The sequence below is a fragment of the Oncorhynchus gorbuscha genome, linkage group LG12 (assembly GCF_021184085.1).
Source record: "Oncorhynchus gorbuscha isolate QuinsamMale2020 ecotype Even-year linkage group LG12, OgorEven_v1.0, whole genome shotgun sequence".
Taxonomy (NCBI): domain Eukaryota; kingdom Metazoa; phylum Chordata; class Actinopteri; order Salmoniformes; family Salmonidae; genus Oncorhynchus; species Oncorhynchus gorbuscha.
In genome coordinates this window covers 63,835,196-63,862,947 of record NC_060184.1, presented here as the reverse complement: position 1 = coordinate 63,862,947, position 27,752 = coordinate 63,835,196, and the positions used below count along the sequence as shown (strand labels likewise).

Here is a 27,752-nt window from a genome sequence, read left to right as displayed (position 1 = left end):
TGTTGAAACCACAACTCTGGTGTTATTACTCTGGTGTTATTATTCTGGTGTTGAAACCACAACTCTGGTGTTATTATTCTGGTGTTATTACTCTGGTGTTATTATTCTGGTGTTGAAACCCACAACTCTGGTGTTATTACTCTGGTGTTATTATTCTGGTGTTGAAACCCACAACTCTGGTGTTATTATTCTGGTGTTATTATTCTGGTGTTATTACTCTGGTGTTATTATTCTGGTGTTGAAACCCACAACTCTGGTGTTATTATTCTGGTGTTATTATTCTGGTGTTATTACTCTGGTGTTATTATTCTGGTGTTGAAATTATTCTGGTGTTATTACTCTGGTGTTATTATTCTGGTGTTGAAACCCACAACTCTGGTGTTATTACTCTGGTGTTATTATTCTGGTGTTGAAACCCACAACTCTGGTGTTATTATTCTGTGTTATTACTCTGGTGTTATTATTCTGGTGTTGAAACCCACAACTCTGGTGTTATTATTCTGGTGTTATTACTCTGGTGTTATTATTCTGGTGTTGAAATTACAACTCTGGTGTTATTATTCTGGTGTTATTATTCTGGTGTTATTATTCTGATGTTGAAACCCACAACTCTGGTGTTATTATTATTCTGGTGTTGAAACCCACACCTCTGGTATTATTATTCTGGTGTTATTACTCTGGTGTTATTATTCTGGTGTTGAAACCCACACTCTGGTGTTATTATTCTGGTGTTATTATTCTGGTGTTATTATTCTGGTGTTATTATTCTGGTGTTATTATTCTGGTGTTATTATTCTGGTGTTATTACTCTGGTGTTATTACCCTGGTGTTATTATTCTGGTGTTATTATTCTGGTGTTATTAATCTTGTGTTATTATTCTGGTGTTATTATTCTGGTGTTATTACTCTGGTGTTGAAACCCACAACTCTGGTGTTATTACTCTGATGTTATTACTCTGGTGTTGAAACCCACAACTCTGGTGTTATTGCTCTGGTGTTATTACTCTGGTGTTATTATTCTGGTGTTGAAACCCACAACTCTGGTGTTATTATACTGGTGTTATTACTCTGATGTTGAAACCCACAACTCTGGTGTTATTACTCTGGTGTTATTACTCTGGTGTTGAAACCCACAACTCTGGTGTTATTATACTGGTGTTATTACTCTGATGTTGAAACCCACAACTCTGGTGTTATTACTCTGGTGTTATTACTCTGGTGTTGAAACCCACAACTCTGGTGTTATTACTCTGGTGTTATTACTCTGGTGTTATTACTCTGGTGTTATTACTCTGATGTTGAAACCCACAACTCTGGTGTTATTATTCTGGTGTTGAAACCCACAACTCTGGTGTTATTATTCTGATGTTGAAACCCACAACTCTGGTGTTATTATTCGGGTGTTATTACTCTGGTGTTGAAACCCACAACTCTGGTGTTATTATTCTGGTGTTATTAATCTGGTGTTATTACTCTGGTGTTGAAACCCACAACTCTGGTGTTGAAACCCACAACTCTGGTGTTATTACTCTGGTGTTATTAATCTGGTGTTATTACTCTGGTGTTGAAACCCAATGCTTCAAACAACTGAGCAAAATCAAACAGCTAGTCCAGCATCATTATGATCATGGGTAAAATTATCCTAGTTCTGTTCCTAATACCAATTTCCACCCTCATTCTTCACTCTTCTTCTGTGTCTTGGTTTCTATGTGTCTCAGAGAGCAGCTGGGAGAACAGTGCCCCCCTCTGGAGGAGAGCAGAGGCGCAGTCAAATTCAGCCACACGTCCCCCATCTAACACCAACACCCTGGAGAGGCAGGGAGAGAAGGAGGGGGAAAGAGAGATGGTCAAGCATATGGAAAAAGTGAGCAACATTAATCTCTTCTTATAAAATGAAATGACAGAACACAAATCCCACAGAGGAACACAGATCTCAGTAACCCTCACCTGTCAGTGTGTGTGACGTTCCCAGGGTTCTGTGTTAGATACAGCCCGGTGCAGTGGGAGAAGTGTGTGTGTATGATGCTCTGGAGCAGCCTCTCAGTGTGGACGTCTACAGGGGGAATAGGGTCCTCCACTACCAGGACAACACAGCCCTTCAACAGGGCACGACACACACACACAGCAGCCTCCTCTCACTGGAGCTGGAGAGGGAGTTGCAGACTGAGGTTTACGGTTGAGGTTGATTTTGGTCAGAGAGGCTGGTGGGAGGAGCTATAGGAGGACAGGCACATTGTAATGGCTGGAATGGATTAAATGGAACTTATCAAACACATCAGACATATGGAAACCACATTTGATTCCATTCCAGCCATTACAATGAGCCTGTCCTCCTATAATTCATCCCACCAGCCTCCTCTGATTTTAGTCTACACACTTGTCAATCTGCCACATACGTTTCACATGCACACCTGTCTCTCTCTAACACCTGTACCTGTCTCTCTCTCCCACCTGTACCTATCTCTCTCTCACACCTGTACCTGTCTCTCTCTCTCTCACACCTGCACCTGTCTCTCTCTCTCTCATACCTGCACCTGTCTCTCTCTCACACACCTGTACCTGTCTCTCTCTCTCTCACACCTGCACCTCTCTCTCTCCACCTGTACCTGTCTCTCTCTCTCTCTCTCACACCTGTACCTGTCTCTCTCTCTCTCTCTCTCTCACACCTGTACCTGTCTCTCTCTCTCTCTCTCTTATCTCTCTCTCTCTCTCTCTCTCTCACCTGCACCTGTCTCTCTCTCTCTCTCACACCTGCACCTGTCTCTCTCACATCTGCCTCTCTCTCACACCTGTACCTGCCTCTCTCTCTCTCTCTCTCTCTCTCTCTCTGTCTCTCTCTCTCACACCTGCACCTGTCTCTCTCTCTCACCACACCTGCACCTATCTCTCACACACCTGCACCTGCCTCTCTCTCTCACACCTGCACCTGTCTCTCTCTCTCACACCTGCACCTGCCTCTCTCTCACACCTGCACCTGTCTCTCTCTCACACACCTGCACCTGTCTCTCTCTCACACCTGCACCAGTCTCTCTCTCTCACACCTGCACCTGCCTCTCTCACACCTGTACCTGTCTCTCTCTCTCACACACCTGCATCTCTCTAACACCTGCACCTGTCTCTCACTCATACACCTGTCTCTCACTCTCACACCTGTATCTGTCCCTCTCTCACACACCTGCACCTGTCTCTCTCTCACACCTGCCTCTCTCTCACACCTGTATCTGTCCTCTCTCACACACCTGTACCTGTCTCACACCTGCCTCTCACACACCTGTACCTGTCTCTCTCTCTCTCACACACCTGCCTCTCTCTCTCACACACCTGTACCTGTCTCTCTCACACACCTGCACCTCTCTCTCTCACACCCGCACCACTCTCACATCTGCACCTGTATCTCTCTCACAACTGCACCTGTCTCTCTCTCACACACCTGCACCTGTCTCTCACTCTCACACCTGCACCTCTCTCACATCTGCACCTGTATCTCTCTCACACCTGCACCTGTCTCTCTCTCACACACCTGCACCTGTCTCTCTCACACCGGCTCTCTCTTTCTCTCTCTCTCTCTCTCTCTCTCTCTCTCTCTCTCTCACTCTCACACTCTCTCTCTCACTCACTCTCTCTCTCTCTCTCTCACACACACACACACACACACACACCTGTACCTGTCTCCTCTCTCACACACACCTGTGCCTGTCTCCCTCTCTCTCTCACACCTGTACCTGTCTCTCTCACACCTGTACCTGTCTCTCTCTCACACCTGTACCTGTCTCTCACACACCTGTACCTGTCTCTCACACTGGACCCCTGTCTCTCACACACCTGTACCTGTCTCTCACACACCTGTACCTGTCTTTCACACACCTGTACCTGTCTCTCTCACACCTGTACCTGTCTCTCTCACACCTGTACCTGTCTCTCTCACACCTGTACCTGTCTCTCTCACACCTGTACCTGTCTCTCTCACACCTGTACCTGTCTCTCTCACACCTGTACCCGTATACAGCTGTCTCATACCTACCTGAGCCCGGCCCCCCCGTGTTGTAGTGGGTAGAGGAGCTGTCCTGGCAGCAAGCTGACCCTTTCCTTCAGGTGGCACCTCTCCAGTGCCTGCCACACCTGGGCATCCCCATGGCAACCCCAGGGGTCCAGGTTGGAGCGCAGTGAACAGGAGAACAGAGTTGGAACCCGAGCAATGACCGCCAACCGGCTGCGAAGGTCATGGAGTCCCACACTAGAGATGTCCACCCCGTCAATCATCAACACGCCCCTTCGGCCCTCCACCAATCGGAAAAGAGAACTGGTTATGGCGTCCAGCTCTGCTCCTGATCTGCTCACCACACCAACCTGTAGAATAACATAAACCTAGTAGTATATACATGTACATATTCACACACCTACAGCAAAGTACACACAAACACACACAGAGAATCAAGGCTCACACACAAACCTTCTCTCTGGTCCGGGTGCAAAAGACAGTTCAGCGGGTGATGGGTTAAGCTCCGTCTCATAGCTCCTGAACTCCACCACTCCCTCCTTTGGCCAGCTAGGGGGTGCTCTACAGGGCACAGACCAGGGGGGCTGAGAGAGGAAGAGAAGAGAGGGAGTGATATACAGTACTTGTCAAAAGTTTGGACAAACCTACTCATTCAAGAATTTTTCTTTGTTTGTACTATTTTCTACATTGTAGAATAACAGTTAAGACATCAACTATGAAATAACACATGGAATCATGTATAACCACAAAAAGTGTTAATCAAAATATATTTTATATTTGAGATTTTTCAAAGCAGCCACCCTTTGCCTTGATGACAGCTTTGCACACTCTTGGCATTCTCTCAACCAGCTTCATGAGGTATTCACCTGGAATGCATTTCAATTAAAAGTTAATTTGTGGAATTTCTTTCCTTCGTAATGCATTTGAGCCAATCAGTTGTGTTGTGACAAGGTAGGGGTGATATACAGAAGATAGCCCTGTTTGGTAAAAGACCAATTCCATATTATGCCAAGAACAGCTCAAATAAGCAAAGAGGAATGACAGTTCATCATTACTTTAAGACATGTAGGTCAGTAAATGCGAAAAATGTCAAGAACTTTGAACATTTCTTCAAGCGCAGTCGCAAAAACCATCAAGTGTTTATGATGAAACTGTCTCTCATGAGGACCGCCACAGGAAAGACCCAGAGTTACCTCTGCTGCAGGTAGAGGATATGTCCATTAGAGCATTATGCAGCGATACACCATCCCATCTGGTTTGCGCTTAGTGGTACTATCATTTGTTTTTCAAGACGACAATGATCCAACACACTTCCAGCCTGTGTAAGGGCTATTTGACCAATACACAGGGTGATGGAGTGCTGCATCAGATGACCTGGCCTCCACAATCACCAGACCTCAACCCAGTTGAGATGGTTTGGGATGAGCTGGACCGCAGAGTGAAGGAAAAAGCAGCCAACAAGTGCTCAGCATATGTGGGAACTCCTTCAAGACTGTTGCATTTCAGGTGAAGCTGTTTGAGAGAATGCCAAGAGTATGCAAAGCTGCCATCAAGGCAAAGGGTGGCTACCTTGAAGAATCTCAAATATATTTAGATTTGTTTAACACTTTTTTGGTTACTACATGATTCCAATGTAGAAAATAGTAAAAATAAAGAAAAACCTTTGAATGAGTAGGTGTGTCCAAACTCTTGACTGGTATTGTATATCTGTGTCCTCTCTACTCTGTTTAATACCATAACAGTGCTGTATCTGTGTCCTCTCTCTACTCTGTTTAATACCATAACAGTGCTGTATCTGTGTCCTCTCTACTCTGTTTAATACCATAACACTGCTGTATCTGTGTCCTCTCTACTCTGTTTAATACCATAACAGTGCTGTATCTGTGTCCTCTCTACTCTGTTTAATACCATAACACTGCTGTATCTGTGTCCTCTCTACTCTGTTTAATACCATAACACTGCTGTATCTGTGTCCTCTCTACTCTGTTTAATACCATAACACTGCTGTATCTGTGTCCTCTCTACTCTGTTTAATACCATAACAGTGCTGTATCTGTGTCCTCTCTACTCTGTTTAATACCATAACAGTGCTGTATCTGTGTCCTCTCTCTACTCTGTTTAATACCATAACAGTGCTGTATCTGTGTCCTCTCTACTCTGTTTAATACCATAACACTGCTGTATCTGTGTCCTCTCTACTCTGTTTAATACCATAACAGTGCTGTATCTGTGTCCTCTCTCTACTCTGTTTAATACCATAACAGTGCTGTATCTGTGTCCTCTCTACTCTGTTTAATACCATAACACTGCTGTATCTGTGTCCTCTCTACTCTGTTTAATACCATAACAGTGCTGTATCTGTGTCCTCTCTACTCTGTTTAATACCATAACACTGCTGTATCTGTGTCCTCTCTACTCTGTTTAATACCATAACACTGCTGTATCTGTGTCCTCTCTACTCTGTTTAATACCATAACACTGCTGTATCTGTATCCTCTCTACTCTGTTTAATACCATAACAGTGCTGTATCTGTGTCCTCTCTACTCTGTTTAATACCATAACAGTGCTGTATCTGTGTCCTCTCTCTACTCTGTTTAATACCATAACAGTGCTGTATCTGTGTCCTCTCTACTCTGTTTAATACCATAACACTGCTGTATCTGTGTCCTCTCTACTCTGTTTAATACCATAACACTGCTGTATCTGTGTCCCTCTCTACTCTGTTTAATACCATAACACTGCTGTATCTGTGTCCTCTCTCTACTCTGTTTAATACCATAACAGTGCTGTATCTGTGTCCTCTCTACTCTGTTTAATACCATAACAGTGCTGTATCTGTGTCCTCTCTCTACTCTGTTTAATACCATAACAGTGCTGTATCTGTGTCCTCTCTCTACTCTGTTTAATACCATAACAGTGCTGTATCTGTGTCCTCTCTACTCTGTTTAATACCATAACAGTGCTGTATCTGTGTCCTCTCTACTCTGTTTAATACCATAACACTGCTGTATCTGTGTCCTCTCTACTCTGTTTAATACCATAACAGTGCTGTATCTGTGTCCTCTCTACTCTGTTTAATACCATAACAGTGCTGTATCTGTGTCCTCTCTACTCTGTTTAATACCATAACACTGCTGTATCTGTGTCCTCTCTACTCTGTTTAATACCATAACAGTGCTGTATCTGTGTCCTCTCTACTCTGTTTAATACCATAACACTGCTGTATCTGTGTCCTCTCTACTCTGTTTAATACCATAACACTGCTGTATCTGTGTCCTCTCTACTCTGTTTAAGCCATAACACTGCTGTATCTGTGTCCTCTCTACTCTGTTTAATACCATAACAGTGCTGTATCTGTGTCCTCTCTCTACTCTGTTTAATACCATAACAGTGCTGTATCTGTGTCCTCTCTCTACTCTGTTTAATACCATAACAGTGCTGTATCTGTGTCCTCTCTACTCTGTTTAATACCATAACACTCTGTATCTGTGTCCTCTCTACTCTGTTTAATACCATAACACTGCTGTATCTGTGTCCTCTCTACTCTGTTTAATACCATAACACTGCTGTATCTGTGTCCTCTCTCTACTCTGTTTAATACCATAACAGTGCTGTATCTGTGTCCTCTCTACTCTGTTTAATACCATAACAGTGCTGTATCTGTGTCCTCTCTCTACTATGTTTAATACCATAACAGTGCTGTATCTGTGTCCTCTCTCTACTCAGTTTAATACCATAACACTGCTGTATCTGTGTCCTCTCTACTCTGTTTAATACCATAACAGTGCTGTATCTGTGTCCTCTCTCTACTATGTTTAATACCATAACACTGCTGTATCTGTGTCCTCTCTACTCTGTTTAATACCATAACACTGCTGTATCTGTGTCCTCTCTCTACTCTGTTTAATACCATAACACTGCTGTATCTGTGTCCTCTCTACTCTGTTTAATACCATAACACTGCTGTATCTGTGTCCTCTCTACTCTGTTTAATACCATAACACTGCTGTATCTGTGTCCTCTCTACTCTGTTTAATACCATAACAGTGCTGTATCTGTGTCCTCTCTCTACTCTGTTTAATACCATAACAGTGCTGTATCTGTGTCCTACCTCTCTACTCTGTTTAATACCATAACAGTGCTGTATCTGTGTCCTCTCTACTCTGTTTAATACCATAACAGTGCTGTATCTGTGTCCTCTCTCTACTCTGTTTAAGCCATAACAGTGCTGTATCTGTGTCCTCTCTACTCTGTTTAATACCATAACAGTGCTGTATCTGTGTCCTCTCTACTCTGTTTAATACCATAACAGTGCTGTATCTGTGTCCTCTCTACTCTGTTTAAGCCATAACACTGCTGTATCTGTGTCCTCTCTACTCTGTTTAAGCCATAACACTGCTGTATCTGTGTCCTCTCTACTCTGTTTAATACCATAACAGTGCTGTATCTGTGTCCTCTCTCTACTCTGTTTAATACCATAACAGTGCTGTATCTGTGTCCTCTCTACTCTGTTTAATACCATAACACTGCTGTATCTGTGTCCTCTCTACTCTGTTTAATACCATAACACTGCTGTATCTGTGTCCTCTCTACTCTGTTTAATACCATAACACTGCTGTATCTATGTCCTCTCTCTACTCTGTAGCCTACCTCTCTCTACTCTGTAGCCTACCTCTCTCTACTCTGTAGCCTACCTCTCTCTACTCTGTAGCCTACCTCTCTCTCTCTACTCTGTAGCCTACCTCTCTCTCTCTACTCTGTAGCCTACCTCTCTCTCTCTACTCTGTAGCCTACCTCTCTCTCTCTACTCTGTAGCCTACCTCTCTCTCTCTCTAATATGTAGCCTACCTCTCTCTCTCTCTACTCTGTAGCCTACCTCGCTCTACTCTGTAGCCTACCTCTCTCTCTCTCTCTCTCTCTATCTACTCTGTAGCCTACCTCTCTCTCTCTCTCTACTCTGTAGCCTACCTCTCTCTCTCTCTCTACTCTGTAGCCTACCTCTCTCTCTCTCTACTCTGTAGCCTACCTCTACCTCTCTCTCTACTCTGTAGCCTACCTCTCTCTACTCTGTAGCCTACCTCTTTCTCTCTCTCTACTCTGTAGCCTACCTCTCTCTCTCTCTACTCTGTAGCCTACCTCTCTCTACTCTGTAGCCTACCTCTCTCGCTCTCTACTCTGTAGCCTACCTATTTCTCTCTCTCTACTCTGTAGCGTACGTCTCTCTCTCTCTCTACTCTGTAGCATACCTCTCTCTCTCTCAACTCTGTAGCCTACCTCTCTCTCTCTCTCTCTCTACTCTGTAGCCTACCTCTCTCTCTCTACTCTGAAGCCTACCTCTCTCTCAACTCTGTAGCCTACCTCTCTCTCTACTCTGTAGCCTACCTCTCTCTCTACTCTGTAGCCTACCTCTCTCTCTACTCTGTAGCCTACCTCTCTCTACTCTGTAGCCTACCTCTCTCTCTCTCTACTCTATAGCCTACCTCTCTCGCTACTCTGTAGCCTACCTCTCTCTCTCTCTCTACTCTGTAGCCTACCTCTCTCTCTCTCTACTCTGTAGCCTACCTCTCTCTCTCTCTCTCTCTCTCTCTACTCTGTAGCCTACCTCTCTCTCTCTCTCTACTCTGAAGCCTACCTCTCTCTCTACTCTGGAGCCTACCTCTCTCTCTACTCTGTAGCCTACCTCTCTCTCTCTCTACTCTGTAGCCTACCTCTCTCTCTCTCTACTCTGTAGCCTACCTCTCTCTCTCTCTACAGCCTACCTCTCTCTCTCTCTACTCTGTAGCCTACCTCTCTCTCTCTCTACTCTGTAGCCTACCTCTCTTCTCTCTACTCTGTAGCCTACCTCTCTCTCTCTCTACTCTGTAGCCTACCTCTCTCTCTCTCTCTCTACTCTGTAGCCTACCTCTCTCTCTCTCTACTCTGTAGCCTACCTCTCTCTCTCTCTCTACTCTGTAGCCTCTTTCTCTCTCTCTCTCTCTCTCTCTCTCTACTCTGTAGCCTACCTCTCTCTCTCTCTCTACTCTGTAGCCTACCTCTTTCTCTCTACTCTGTAGCCTACCTCTCTCTCTCTACTCTGTAGCCCTCTCTCTCTCTCTCTACTCTGTAGCCTACCTCTCTCTCTCTCTACTCTGTAGCCTACCTCTCTCTCTCTCTCTACTCTGTAGCCTACCTCTCTCTCTCTCTCTACTCTGTAGCCTACCTCTCTCTCTCTCTCTCTACTCTGTAGCCTACCTCTCTCTCTCTCTCTACTCTGTAGCCTACCTCTCTCTCTCTCTCTACTCTGTAGCCTACCCTCTCTCTCTCTCTCTACTCTGTAGCCTACCTCTCTCTCTCTCTCTACTCTGTAGCCTACCTCTCTCTCTCTCTCTACTCTGTAGCCTACCTCTCTCTCTCTCTACTCTGTAGCCTACCTCTCTCTCTCTCTACTCTGTAGCCTACCTCTCTCTCTCTCTCTCTCTACTCTGTAGCCTACCTCCTCTCTCTCTCTCTCTACTCTGTAGCCTACCTCTCTCTCTCTCTCTACTCTGTAGCCTACCTCTCTCTCTCTCTCTCTACTCTGTAGCCTACCTCTCTCTCTCTCTCTCTACTCTGTAGCCTACCTCTCTCTCTCTCTCTCTACTCTGTAGCCTACCTCTCTCTCTCTCTCTACTCTGTAGCCTACCTCTCTCTCTCTCTCTACTCTGTAGCCTACTCCTCTCTCTCTACTCTGTAGCCTACCTCTCTCTACTCTGTAGCCTACCTCTCTCTACTCTGTAGCCTACCTCTCTCTCTACTCTGTAGCCTACCTCTCTCTCTACTCTGTAGCCTACCTCTCTCTCTCTCTCTACTCTGTAGCCTACCTCTCTCTACTCTGTAGCCTACCTCTCTCGCTCTCTACTCTGTAGCCTACCTATTTCTCTCTCTCTACTCTGTAGCCTACGTCTCTCTCTCTCTCTACTCTGTAGCCTACCTCTCTCTCTCTACTCTGTAGCCTACCTACCTCTCTCTCTCTACTCTGTAGCCTACCTCTCTCTCTCTACTCTGTAGCCTACCTCTCTCTCTCTACTCTGTAGCCTACCTCTCTCTACTCTGTAGCCGACCTCTCTCTCTCTCTACTCTGTAGCCTACCTCTCTCTCTCTCTCTCTACTCTGTAGCCTACCTCTCTCTCTCTCTACTCTGTAGCCTACCTCTCTCTCTCTCTACTCTGTAGCCTACCTCTCTCTCTACTCTGTAGCCTACCTCTCTCTACTCTGTAGCCTACCTCTCTCTACTCTGTAGCCTACCTCTCTCTACTCTGTAGCCTACCTCTCTCTACTCTGTAGCCTACCTCTCTCTACTCTGTAGCCTACCTCTCTCTACTCTGTAGCCTACCTCTCTCTCCATGTGTGCATGTTGGTCCATCTTCTGGATGGCACCAGCACTGCTCTCTACGCCACAGCTTGCTTGGACCAGGAGATGAAGAACCTCTCTCAGGCTGAGGGTGTAAGTCAGGACTAGTCCTACAGTACTGGGGTCCACCTCAGAGTCCAGTAGAGTCACAGAGACCAGGAACAGAACCAGTCCTGCAAAGGCATCCAACCACACTGATACCCACCTAGAGAGAGATATAACATTTTAATAACACACACTATTTCTGTGTTTGTAATATGTATGAGTTATGTGTTTGTGTGTAAAGGGTCCTGTCCTCTAACCTGTCCAATAAAATGCAGTTGTAGCGACACACCAGGTGCTCGTTGAGGGCACCATAGCAACGGGTCAAGGGGTCGTCATGACTACCACTGGTGACCTCATCCCTGTGTGACTCAGAAAGGAGGGATGAGAGAGAGGAGGCAGAGTCTGAAACCATCCTCCTCACCTGACCCGAGACTGACCTGTAGTATGACTGAGAGAGAGAGGATAGATAGATGGAGGAGAGAAATGGAAGAACAGAAGGTGAGTATAAGAGAAAAATGCAGTTTGCCGAGTAACATAACTCTGTCTCCATGTGTTTCTTACAGAAACTAAAGCAGATCAGTGAGTCAGTGATGTGATTCCTCCATCTAGTGGACAGGAATGTACTTACAGCATATAGACAGACGAAAGACATCAAAAACATGTTATACCATACAATTACATGTTATACCATACCATTACATGTTATACCATACCATTACATGTTATACCATACCATTACATGTTATACCATACAATTACATGTAATACCATACCATTACATGTTATACCATACCATTACATGTTATACCATACAATTACATGTAATACCATACCATTACATTTTATACCATTACATGTTATACCATACAATTACATTTTATACCATTACATGTTATACCATACAATTACATGTAATACCATACCATTACATGTTATGTAATACCATTACATTTTATACCATTACATTTTATATCATACAATTACATGTTATATCATACCATTACATTTTATATCATACCGTTACATGTTATACCATTACATGTTATACCATACCATTACATGTTATACCATACCATTACATGTTATACCATACCATTACATGTTATACCATTACATGTTATACCATACCATTACATGTTATACCATACCATTACATGTTATACCATACCATTACATGTTATACCATACCATTACATGTTATACCATACCATTACATGTTATACCATTACATGTTATACCATTACATGTTATACCATTACATGTTATACCATACCATTACATGCTATACCATACCATTACATGTTATGTAATACCATTACATTTTATACCATTACATTTTATATCATACAATTACATGTTATATCATACCATTACATTTTATATCATAGCCGTTACATGTTATACCATTACATGTTATACCATACCATTACATGTTATACCATACCATTACATGTTATACCATACCATTACATGTTATACCATTACATGTTATACCATACCATTACATGTTATACCATAGCCATTACATGTTATACCATACCATTACATGTTATACCATTACATGTTATACCATTACATGTTATACCATTACATGTTATACCATACCATTACATGCTATACCATACCATTACATGTTATGTAATACCATTACATTTTATACCATTACATTTTATATCATACAATTACATGTTATATCATACCATTACATTTTATATCATACCGTTACATGTTATACCATTACATGTTATACCATTACATGTTATACCATTACATGTTATACCATTACATGTTATACCATTACATGTTATACCATTACATGTTATACCATACCATTACATGTTATAGCCATACCATTACATGTTATGTAATACCATTACATTTTATACCATTACATTTTATATCATACCGTTACATGTTATACCATACCATTACATGTTATACCATACCATTACATGTTATACCATTACATGTTATACCATTACATGTTATACCATTACATGTTATACCATTACATGTTATACCATTACATGTTATACCATTACATGTTATACCATTACATTTTATACAATTACATGTTATATCATTACTTTTTATATCATACCATACAATTACATGTTATACCATTACATGTAATACCATTACATGTTATACCATTACATGTTATACCATTACATTTTATATCATACAATTACATGTTATATCATACCATTACATTTTATATCATACCGTTACATGTTATACCATTACATTTTATATCATACCGTTACATGTTAGCCATTACATGTTATACCATACCATTACATGTTATACCATACCATTACATGTTATACCATACCATTACATGTTATACCATTACATGTTATACCATTACATGTTATACCATTACATGTTATACCATTACATGTTATACCATTACAGGTTATACCATTACATTTTATACCATACAATTACATGTTAGCCATTACATGTTATATCATTATATTTTATATCATACCGTTATACCATTACATGTAATACCATACCATTACATTTTATATCATACCATACAATTACATGTTAGCACCATACCATTACATGTTATACCATACCATTACATGTAAGCCATACCAGTACATGTAATACCATAGCCAGTACATGTAATACCATACCATCATTACATGTAATACCATACCATTACATGTAATACCATACCATTACATGTAAGCCATACCATTACATGTAATACCATACCATTACATGTAATACCATACCATTACATGTAATACCATACCAGTACATGTAATACCATACCAGTACATGTTATACCATACCAGTACATGTTATACCATACCAGTACATGTAATACCAAACCAGTACATGTTATACCATACCAGTACATGTTATACCAAACCAGTACATGTTATACCATACCAGTACATGTTATACCATACCAGTACATGTTATACCATACCAGTACATGTTATACCATACCAGTACATGTTAGCCATACCAGTACATGTTATACCATACCATTACATGTTATACCATTACATGTTATACCATTACATGTTATACCATTACATTTTATATCATACCTTACATGTTATACCATTACATTTTATATCATACCGTTACATGTTATACCATACCATTACATGTTATACCATACCATTACATGTTATACCATTACATGTTATACCATTACAGGTTATACCATTACATTTTATACCATTACATGTTATACCATTACATGTAATACCATTACATTTTATACCATATTACATGTTATATCATACCATTACATGTTATACCATACCAGTACATGTTATACCATACCATTACATGTTATACCATTACATGTTATATCATTACTCTTTTTTATATCATACCATACCATTACATGTAATACCATTACATGTTATACCATTACATGTTATACCATTACATGTTATGCCATACAATTACATGTTATACCATACTATTACATGTTATACCATACCAGTACATGTTATACCATTACATGTTATATCATTATATTTTATATCATACCGTTATACCATTACATGTAATACCATTACATTTTATACCATATTACATGTTATACCATTCCATTACATGTTATACCATTACATGTTATATCATACCATTACATTTTATATCATACCATACAATTACATGTTATACCATACCATTACATGTAATACTCTCTACCATTACATGTTATACCATACCATTACATGTAAGCCATACCATTACATGTAATATCATACCATTACATGTAATACCATACCATTACATGTTATACCATACCAGTACATGTAAGCCATACCAGTACATGTTATACCATACCAGTACATGTTATACCATACCAGTACATGTAATACCATACCAGTACATGTTATACCATACCAGTACATGTTATACCATACCAGTACATGTAATACCATACCAGTACATGTTATACCATACCAGTACATGTTATACCATACCAGTACATGTAATACCATACCAGTACATGTTATACCATACCAGTACATGTTATACCATACCAGTACATGTTATACCATACCATTACATGTTATACCATACCATTACATGTTATACCATTACATGTTATACCATTACATGTTATACCATTACAGGTTATACCATTACATTTTATACCATACAATTACATGTTATACCATTACATGTAATACCATTACATGTTATACCATTACATGTTATACCATTACATGTAATACCATTACATTTTATACCATATTACATGTTATACCATTCCATTACATGTTATACCATTACATGTTATATCATACCATTACATTTTATATCATACCATACAATTACATGTTATACCATACCATTACATGTAATACCATACCATTACATGTTATACCATACCAGTACATGTTATACCATACCATTACATGTAAGCCATACCATTACATGTAAGCCATACCATTACATGTAATACCATACCATTACATGTTATACCATACCATTACATGTAATACCATACCAGTACATGTAATACCATACCAGTACATGTTATACCATACCAGTACATGTAATACCATACCAGTACATGTTATACCATACCAGTACATGTTATACCATAGCCAGTACATGTAATACCATACCATTACATGTTATACCATACCAGTACATGTTATACCATACCAGTACATGTTATACCATACCAGTACATGTTATACCATACCAGTACATGTTATACCATACCAGTACATGTTATACCATACCAGTACATGTTATACCATACCATTACATGTAATACCATACCATTACATGTAATACCATTACATGTAATACCATACCAGTACATGTAATACCATACCATTACATGTAATACCATACCAGTACATGTTATAGCCATACCAGTACATGTAATACCATACCAGTACATGTAATACCATGCCAGTACATGTTATACCATACCATTACATGTTATACCATACCAGTACATGTTATACCATACCAGTACATGTTATACCATTACATGTAATACCATACCAGTACATGTTATACCATACCAGTACATGTTATACCATTACATGTAATACCATACCATTACATGTTATACCATACCATTACATGTTATACCATACCATTACATGTTATACCATACCAGTACATGTTATGCCATACCAGTACATGTTATGCCATACAATTACATGTTATACCATACCATTACATGTTATACCATACCAGTACATGTTATACCATTACATGTTATACCATACCATTACATGTTAGCCATACCATTACATGTTATGCCATACAATTACATGTTATACCATACCAGTACATGTTATACCATACCAGTACATGTAATACCAAACCAGTACATGTTATACCATACCAGTACATGTTATACCATACCAGTACATGTAATACCATACCATTACATGTTATACCATACCAGTACATGTTATACCATACCAGTACATGTTATACCATACCAGTACATGTTATACCATACCAGTACATGTTATACCATACCATTACATGTTATACCATTACATGTTATACCATTACATGTTATACCATTACATTTTATATCATACCGTTACATGTTATACCATTACATTTTATATCATACCGTTACATGTTATACCATTACATTTTATATCATACTGTTACATGTTATACCATACCATTACATGTTATACCATACCATTACATGTTATACCATTACATGTTATACCATTACATGTTATACCATTACATGTTATACCATTACATGTTATACCATTACAGGTTATACCATTACATTTTATACCATTACATGTTATACCATTACATGTAATACCATTACATGTTATATCATACCATTACATGTTATACCATTACATGTTATATCATTACTTTTTACATCATACCATACAATTACATGTTATACCATTACATGTAATACCATTACATGTTATACCATTACATGTTATACCATTACATGTTATGCCATACAATTACATGTTATACCATACTATTACATGTTATACCATACCAGTACATGTTATACCATTACATGTTATATCATTATATTTTATATCATACCGTTATACCATTACATGTAATACCATTACATTTTATACCATATTACATGTTATACCATTCCATTACATGTTATACCATTACATGTTATATCATACCATTACATTTTATATCATACCATACAATTACATGTTATACCATACCATTACATGTAATATCATACCATTACATGTTATACCATACCATTACATGTAATACCATACCATTACATGTTATACCATACCAGTACATGTTATACCATACCATTACATGTAATACCATACCATTACATGTAATATCATACCATTACATGTAATATCATACCATTACATGTTATACCATACCAGTACATGTAATACCATACCAGTACATGTTATACCATACCAGTACATGTTATACCATACCAGTACATGTAATACCATACCAGTACATGTTATACCATACCAGTACATGTTATACCATACCAGTACATGTAATCCATACCATTACATGTTATACCATACCAGTACATGTTATACCATACCAGTACATGTTATACCATACCAGTACATGTTATACCATACCAGTACATGTTATACCATACCAGTACATGTTATACCATACCAGTACATGTTATACCATACCATTACATGTAATACCATACCATTACATGTAATACCATTACATGTAATACCATACCAGTACATGTAATACCATACCATTACATGTAATACCATACCAGTACATGTTATACCATACCAGTACATGTAATACCATACCAGTACATGTAATACCATACCAGTACATGTTATACCATACCATTACATGTTATACCATACCAGTACATGTTATACCATACCAGTACATGTTAGCCATTACATGTAATACCATACCAGTACATGTTATACCATACCAGTACATGTTATACCATTACATGTTATACCATACCATTACATGTTATACCATACCATTACATGTTATACCATACCATTACATGTTATACCATACCAGTACATGTTATGCCATACCAGTACATGTTATGCCATACAATTACATGTTATACCATACCATTACATGTTATACCATACCAGTACATGTTATACCATTACATGTTATACCATACCATTACATGTTATACCATACCATTACATGTTAGACCATACCATTACATGTTATACCATACCATTACATGTTATACCATACCAGTACATGTTATACCATTACATGTTATATCATTATATTTTATATCATACCGTTATACCATTACATGTTATACCATTACATTTTATACCATATTACATGTTATATCATACCATTACATGATATACCATTACATGTTATATCATACCAGTACATGTTATACCATACCAGTACATGTTATACCATACCAGTACATGTTATACCATACCATTACATGTTATACCATACCATTACATGTTATACCATACCAGTACATGTTATACCATTACATGTAATACCATACAATTACATGTTATACCATACCAGTACATGTTATACCATACCAGTACATGTTATGCCATACAATTACATGTTATACCATACCAGTACATGTTATACCATTACATGTTATACCATACCATTACATGTTATGCCATACCATTACATGTTATACCATACAATTACATGTTATACCATACCATTACATGTTATACCATACCAGTACATGTTATACCATTACATGTTATATCATTATATTTTATATCATACCGTTATACCATTAAATGTTATACCATTACATTTTATACCATATTACATGTTATATCATACCATTACATGTTATATCATACCGTTACATGTTATACCATTATATGTTATACCATTACATGTAATACCATACCAGTACATGTTATACCATACCAGTACATGTTATACCATACCATTACATGTAATACCATACCATTACATGTAATACCATACCAGTACATGTTATACCATACCAGTACATGTTATACCATACCAGTACATGTTATACCATACCAGTACATGTTATACCATACCATTACATGTTATACCATACCATTACATGTTATACCATACCATTACATGTTATACCATTATATGTTATACCAGTACATGTTATACCATACCAGTACATGTAATACCATACCATACCATTACATGTTATACCATACCATTACATGTTATACCATACCATTACATGTTATATCATACCATTACATGTTATATCATTACATTTTATACCATTACATGTTATACCATACCATTACATGTTATACCATACCATTACATGTTATATCATACAATTACATGTACCATACCATACCATTACATTTTATACCATTACATTTTATACCATACCATTACATGTTATATCATTACATGTTATACCATACCATTACATGTTATACCATACAATTACATGTTATACCATACCATTACATGTTATACCATACCATTACATTTTATACCATTACATGTTTATACCATGTTATACAATACATTTGTTATACCATTACATGTTATACCATACAATTACATGTTATACCATACCATTACATGTTATGTAATACCATTACATTTTATACCATTACATTTTATATCATACAATTACATGTTATATCATACCAGTACATGTTATACCATACCATTACATTTTATACCATTACATGTTATACCATACAATTACATTTTATACCATTACATGTTATACCATACAATTACATGTAATACCATACCATTACATGTTATGTAATACCATTACATTTTATACCATTACATTTTATATCATACCGTTACATGTTATACCATTACATGTTATACCATACCATTACATGTTATACCATTACATGTTATACCATTACATGTTATACCATTACATGTTATACCATTACATGTTATACCATTACATGTTATACCATACCATTACATGTTATGTAATACCATTACATTTTATACCATTACATTTTATATCATACAATTACATGTTATATCATACCATTACATGTTATATCATACCATTACATGTTATATCATACCATTACATTTTATATCATACCGTTACATGTTATACCATTACATGTTATACCATTACATGTTATACCGTTACATGTTATACCATTACATTTTATATCATACAATTACATGTTATATCATACCATTACATTTTATATCATACCATTACATGTTATACCATTACATGTTATACCATTACATGTTATACCATTACATGTTATACCATTACATGTTATACCATTACATTTTATATCATACAATTACATGTTATATCATACCATTACATGTTATATCATACCATTACATGTTATATCATACCATTACATTTTATATCATACCGTTACATGTTATACCATTACATGTTATACCATTACATGTTATATACCGTTACATGTTATTATACCAGTTACATGTTATACCATTACATTTTATATCATACAATTACATGTTATATCATACCATTACATTTTATATCATACCATTACATGTTATACCATTACATGTTATACCATTACATGTTATACCATTACATGTTATACCATTACATGTTATACCATACCATTACATGTTATGTAATACCATTACATTTTATACCATTACATTTTATATCATACAATTACATGTTATATCATACCATTACATTTTATATCATACCGTTACATGTTATACTATTACATGTTATACCATACCATTACATGTTATACCATTACATTTTATACCATTACATGTAATACCATTACATTTTATACCATATTACATGTTATATCATACCATTACATGTTATACCATACCAGTACATGTTATACCATACCAGTACATGTTATACCATACCATTACATGTTATACCATTACATGTTATATCATTACTTTTGATATCATACCATACAATTACATGTTATACCATTACATGTAATACCATTACATGTTATACCATTACATGTTATACCATTACATTTTATATCATACAATTACATGTTATATCATACCATTACATTTTATATCATACAATTACATGTTATATCATTACATTTTATATCATACCGTTACATGTTATACCATTACATGTTATACCATACCATTACATGTTATACCATACCATTACATGTTATACCATTACATGTTATACCATACCATTACATGTTATACCATACCATTACATGTTATACCATACCATTACATGTTATATCATACCATTACATGTTATATCATACCATTACATGTTATATCATACCATTACATACTATACTGTACCTGTATTGTGAGGAAGAGGTAAGTCAGCACCGGAACTATCAGGATGAAGAGAGGGGAAACGTAGACAATCAGCAGCACTGTCACAAACACCTGCAGCCAACAGGAGAGCCAGGAGAGGAGGTTGGCGGGGACTAGCTCGTCAATCACGTACATCTCCTACAGAGAGAGAGACAGACAGAGATACATTTTAACCTATTTTCTATACATTTTTATAAAAAATTAGGGCCATAATGTCATTGCTTATAGATCCTCTCTCACCTGTGATAGGCTGCGCAGGACCAGAGAAGAGGGCGTGATCTGGTAGAATCTGAGAGGAAGGCGGAGCCGAGCAAAGAGCATCTCAGAGTGGAGACTGGCAGACGCCTTCAGAGAACCACCAGTTACTGCTAATGCTACACAGCACACGGACAGAGCTGAAATACACACGCTCGCGAGTTAGACAGTAGGCATGCAAACACACACACACACACACACACACACACACACACACACACACACACACACACACACACACACACACACACACACACACACACACACACACACACACACACACACACACACACACACACACACACACACACACACACACACACACACACACACACACACACACACACCTTGCAGCAGCCCCAGTACAGCGTAGACAGATAGTCGTGAGTCTCGTAGTTCTCTCCACTCCTCCAGCCCCTGTAGTTCTTTAGCCTGTCTGGTCCACACGGCTAACAGACCGGTCTGACACACACCCACCACACAAACACACACCTGGGAAAATACAGTCAACAACACCCAGCCCAAGCCACACACTTGCAGATACAGCCGAATACACACACTGCTCACCTGCAGGGAGAATACACACACGATTATTCTGTCACTTTGTAAACTGCAAGGTTGGGATTAGAAGAGGAAAATACTGTGTTATAACAGCTGACCTCGGGACAGATTCTGTTTGTATTCTATGTGTAGATTGATCCTAGATCTGTGTACTCACACCATGTTTGGGCAGATGTACAGTGTTTGCTTCTGTCTCTCTCAAGGTCTCATTACTGCACCTGTTAATGAGAGGGGACATTTTATGTATTTGTGTGTGTGTGAGAGAGAGAGAGAGAGAGAGAGAGATGGATTGGGGGAAGGGTTAGTGAAGGAAAATATGTATGTGTGTATGTCTATGTCTCAGCATGAATGACCACAGATCAGATATGATGAGAGGGAAGTAATACAGGGAGGACCAAGTCAGGGCTCTGCTCTGTGTGTCTAATGCTCTTATCTCTGTGAGGGGGTTAATGTTGTGGATTAGAAAGCTTTGTAATTTAGCCTTTCTAACCCCCTCAAACACGCCATGACTCGCGTGCACACACACACACACACACACACACACACACACACACACACACACACACACACACACACACACACACACACACACACACACACACACACACACACACACACACACACACACACACACACACACACACACACACACACACACCTCTCATCTATCTTAGCCTCTGCACAAACCTCCACTCCCTTTCCACTCTCTCACACACACCAACCTCAACCCATCTCACCCTCATCTTTGTACTCACCTCAACCCGACCTTGCTGGCATAATCTAAAATTTTCCCCTGCATAAACCCACCCCTACCCCTATCTGACCAATCAGACCAGCACAGATGAGACCCTTGTCCAATCAGAGGGCAGAGATTAGTTTGGGGATGAGCCTCGGTCAGTCCCTTGATGTCGCATGGCCAGAGAAACTGTGTGTGTGTGTATAATCCAAGCCTTCTTATTATTGTGTAAGCAGGTTAGGTAATAACATAACACACTACAGCTTAGGGATGACAGGGGACATGCTTTCTAGTTAATAAACACACACACACACCGATCTGAGTGCTCCTCGAGACAGCTTTTCTTGACCCCATTTTCTGAAAGAGTGCCATTCTCTGAAAAAGAGATTCATAAAGATTTAGTAAAAGGATTCCGGTACACACACAGAGGGTAGAGGGTTGGATCAGGTCAGATTTGTACAGTATCATGCTAATGCTAGGTAAGTGTGTGTGTGTGTTACACTTTACATAGGTGTGCTTCCGAGAGGCGCGGGAACTACATCTCAGTGCTAGAGGTGTCACTACAGAACCTGGTTCGATTCCGGGCTGTATCACAATTGGCCGTGATTGAGAGTCCTACAGAGCAGCCACAATTTGCCCAGCGTCATCCGGGTTTGGGTTTGGCTGGGGTAGGCCGTCATTGTAAATAATAATTTATTCTTAACTGACTTGCCTAGTTAAATAAATGTTCAAAATAAATACCTGTAGTTAGTTACCTGTGTGAGAGACTTCCTGTGAGAAGAAGAAGTGGTCCAGATGACAGAGGGAGTGCCAGGTCTATCAATCAAAAAGAAAGAGAGCGGGGTTAGGCAGAAGTCTTTACTGTGTGTGTGTGTGTGTGTGCGCGCGTGCGTGTGTGTGTGTGTGTGTGTGTGTGTGTGTGTGTGTGTGTGTGTGTGTGTGTGTGTGTGTGTGTGTGTGTGTGTGTGTGTGTGTGTGTGTGTGTGTGTGTGTGTGTGTGTGTGTGTGTGTGTGTGTGTGTGTGTGTGTGTGTGTGTGTGTGTGTGTTACCTGTGTGAGGTGCAGTGCCAGGGACGGCAGTAGGTTAAAAGGTGAGCGTAGCAGTGTGAACAGACACACACAGGTGAACACCTGAGACGCTGTCAGAACGTTACCATCATCCACCAGCACATACACACCCAAACTGGACACACACACCTGTAGAGACACAGAAAGGGGAGTGTGTCTGTGTTACTACATGTTAATCATCCATCACCATCTATCAGTCCTCATATACAGTATCCATCAGTCCACAATAACAATCACAGACCAAACTATCCGATCCCAGATCCATTCATCGATAATCACTGATCCTCATCTGTGATCCGGTCAGATTAGGGTTGATCTCTGCACATTATTGAAACATCTAATATCCTTTCCAGTGCTGTATGTGCGTGTTAGGTTTGTCTCTCCAGGGCTCAGGTAGGCGGACACCAGTCTGGACAGAAAGCTGTGATTGGATGCTGATTGGATCCCTCAGATTGCATATCAGCTTCTGGGTCAGAGAGGTGGTAGGAAGATTACGACCGAAAAATGAAACGCACGCAATGTCCCAGACTGTCCACAACGCTGAGTCTGTATTAGTGATCAGCTTAGGACAGGGCTAAGCAACTACCCTCTCTATCTGGCCAGAGGGACCATGGGACTCACTAAAGTAGGGGGCTTTTTAAACACAAATCCCAATTCATTAACAAGGCTTATGTAGGTCTACTTTCTCATCAGTGTTGATGATATTGACACTTTTGTACTGTTTAGTGACTGAACTAGGCAGCCTTGGTCCTGGAGAGCTACAGACTCTCAGCTGGTGTCCCAGTCCAACACTGACCTTCAAACTCTACTGCACCTGTCTGTGAGGGTATTTCTGAGGGAGGGAGATGTCAGGAGAGGTCAGCGGTCAAAGACGGACCAGGAAAGGCACGCAGACGCGGTCCAATAGGGAGAAGGCCGTCAGGAATCCCAGAATCCTCAGCGTCTCCAGCTCCTTCTCTCTGGCAATGCCCACTCTGCACTGGAACCACGCCTCCAAGACCAACAACTTCACCGTCTAGAAGGATAGAGGGAGGAAGATAGAGAGGAAGTAGGAATAGAGAGAGTTGAGTACAACAGGTATTAGCTCACTTAGAAAAAGAGAAAGAGACAGGAGCCAAGGAGTCTTGAGGTTACTAAGAAATTGAAAAAGAGTGTGAGAAACAGACTTTGATTCCGTTCAGCATCTCCTGCACGAGCTGCTGTCTTTCTCCCCTCATGCTCTCCTGGCTTCTCTGAGGGGGAAAAGACATTGTTACACACATACACAGGTCTGCGCCACGCAGCCACACACACCCACAAACACACGCTCTCTGTTACCTGTAATAGTCTTGCCCTGCGTTGTACAGCAGAGGTGAGCGGTACCAGCAGTAACAATACAGCCAGTCCTGCCAGAGAAGAGGGACCCAGCTCTCTCCACAGCAGACACACACACACTGTCCCCTGCACCCAGGAAGACCACAGGGCAGACAGGGAGACTGGGAGCTCTGCTAACCGTCCAACGTCAGCCCGGAGTGGGGTTAACGATGGGGCAGGGGAGGGTAGACACCCAGGAATACTGCACCGGGACAGGGCCTACAGTAGAAAAGGCAGAGGAAAGAGAGAGGAAGGGAGGAAGGGAGGAGAGGTGAAGGGAAGGGGGGGGGGTGTAAGGACAAGGAAGGCAAGCATTTAACAGTGTTCTTTTATTTTCTTGAATGCATGTTCACTGAGAGAGAGAGGTGGATGTCTCTGTACCTGTTTATACAAGGCTCCAATCAGTGCTGTCTGAACTCTGACCTCAGTCATCCTGCTGTGACGCTCACACACCTGCTGGACCAGGGCGTGGCACACTACAGCAGCCAATAGTGCCAGGGCATGGGTAAGCCCAGACCAATCAAAGACAGGCTGGTTCTCACAGTAGAGAATACCACACCTGGGGGACAGGTGAGGCAGTGTAGTGTAAGGAAGAGGGTATCTATCACCTGTGTATATTCTTGCTGAAACTAGACGTTCTGTGCTCTTACACTTTTATAAATGCTTTATTACATTTTTGACAGATTCCTTCAGCAATATGGGAACAATATGCATTTGAAGATAATGCCACAGGAAAAGTGTACTTGGGTGTGTCAATGAGTGTGTTTATGTGTGTGTACCTGAGGGCCTGAGGGGGCAGGAGGGCCAGTAGGTCAGAGGTCATCCTCAGCAGGGTCACCTGGAGCAGTGAGGGGCGAAGCCACCCATACAGATGACACAGCAGGGCGGGGCCAGACAGGTGAACACCTGGGTGGGAGGTGTTTCCACCCAGTGACTCCTCCTCTCCTGACTCTTGGCTATGACTCCGTCCCTCTGTCGTCCGGTGCTGCTGCTGCTGCTGCTGGAGGGCTGAGCATAAACTCTGGGCTGAGTCCTCATCGCCAAGGCAACACAGGTCCGACAGCTGTAGCCCCCTCCTATGGCCCGCTGACACGACTCTGACAGCAACCACAGCACAAAGGACATCATCAATCAAAAAATCTGCCAGTTATGTAACATACATCAGACACATTATGTTTAATGGTAATGATGCATCTAATGTGGAAAGGTTAATATTGTTACCTGTAAATCCACCAGTAGGACAAACGGCTGAGAAAGGAAACATCTCTCTCCAGAGGCTTCTGTCCCAGGCAGAGAGGGAGGAGAGGAAAAAAGAGAGTGGCAAACTCATTCAACTTTAACATAGACCTACTCTTCTTTTGTTTTCTTTAATTTTGGGCAAAGGGAATAAACAATGAGTCTTTAATACATTGTATTATTATAGGCTATAGCTTCTGCTTTCATTGATTGCTGTATACATCAAATGTATCATAATTAACACATTGTTTAATTTCTGCGGAGATCAGCTGTGGACAGTCTGTCAGTCTTTAAAAAAAAATGTTTATGAACCATCCTTTTAAAAGCTGTGACCTCTTAATTCAAGCTTAGGCTACTTGTAATATGGCCTCCCTCGTCGGTAGCGAAAACTCCGAACAGACACTATAAACTCCACAGAAACAACAAAAGAACAAGAAAAGAAAGAACATAAAAATAGAAAAAAATGGAACTCACCTGTTTTCCGCCCCATCTGGCGGAGAGACGGAGAGACATACCCGGGGAGGGACGCACACGCCAGTTTGGCCCCGAGCGAGGGGATGGAGTGGAAGAGGATGGAGGGGACAATAGCTCGCGAGGTGAATGGCTTAATGTACTAGTATGTCCACATCTGCACGCGGCCACAGCAGCAGCAGCAGACTGACAGCAGCACGCGACATTAGGCTATGATCTGGTCCATTTCATAACAGAAAACAACCTGAAAGCACGATATAAGCCCCAATTTGTCAATTTATGCCTGGTGACCTCTTTTCTTTGTTTGTTTGCCTTTGCAGTTTTTAAATATCCGTTCCCATTGTCGTTGCATGGCTATGACTGAGTGAATGAATTGATGGATGTTGAA

General features: G+C 40.0%; 1 protein-coding gene across 1 annotated transcript; it reads right to left on the bottom strand.

The window, feature by feature from the left end:
• Positions 1 to 1,398: 1,398 nt before the first annotated feature.
• Positions 1,399 to 27,752, bottom strand: abcc13 (ATP-binding cassette, sub-family C (CFTR/MRP), member 13). The gene is given in 20 exon segments (XM_046290956.1): positions 1,399 to 1,807; positions 1,948 to 2,138; positions 4,018 to 4,347; positions 4,451 to 4,471; positions 11,350 to 11,572; positions 11,670 to 11,860; positions 21,667 to 21,822; positions 21,925 to 22,079; positions 22,287 to 22,506; positions 22,658 to 22,718; positions 23,551 to 23,611; positions 23,992 to 24,052; positions 24,287 to 24,433; positions 25,182 to 25,319; positions 25,471 to 25,536; positions 25,622 to 25,876; positions 26,039 to 26,216; positions 26,437 to 26,754; positions 26,879 to 26,937; positions 27,368 to 27,752. Coding segments are annotated over 20 exon segments (2,997 nt in total). The 5' UTR covers positions 27,407 to 27,752; the 3' UTR covers positions 1,399 to 1,680.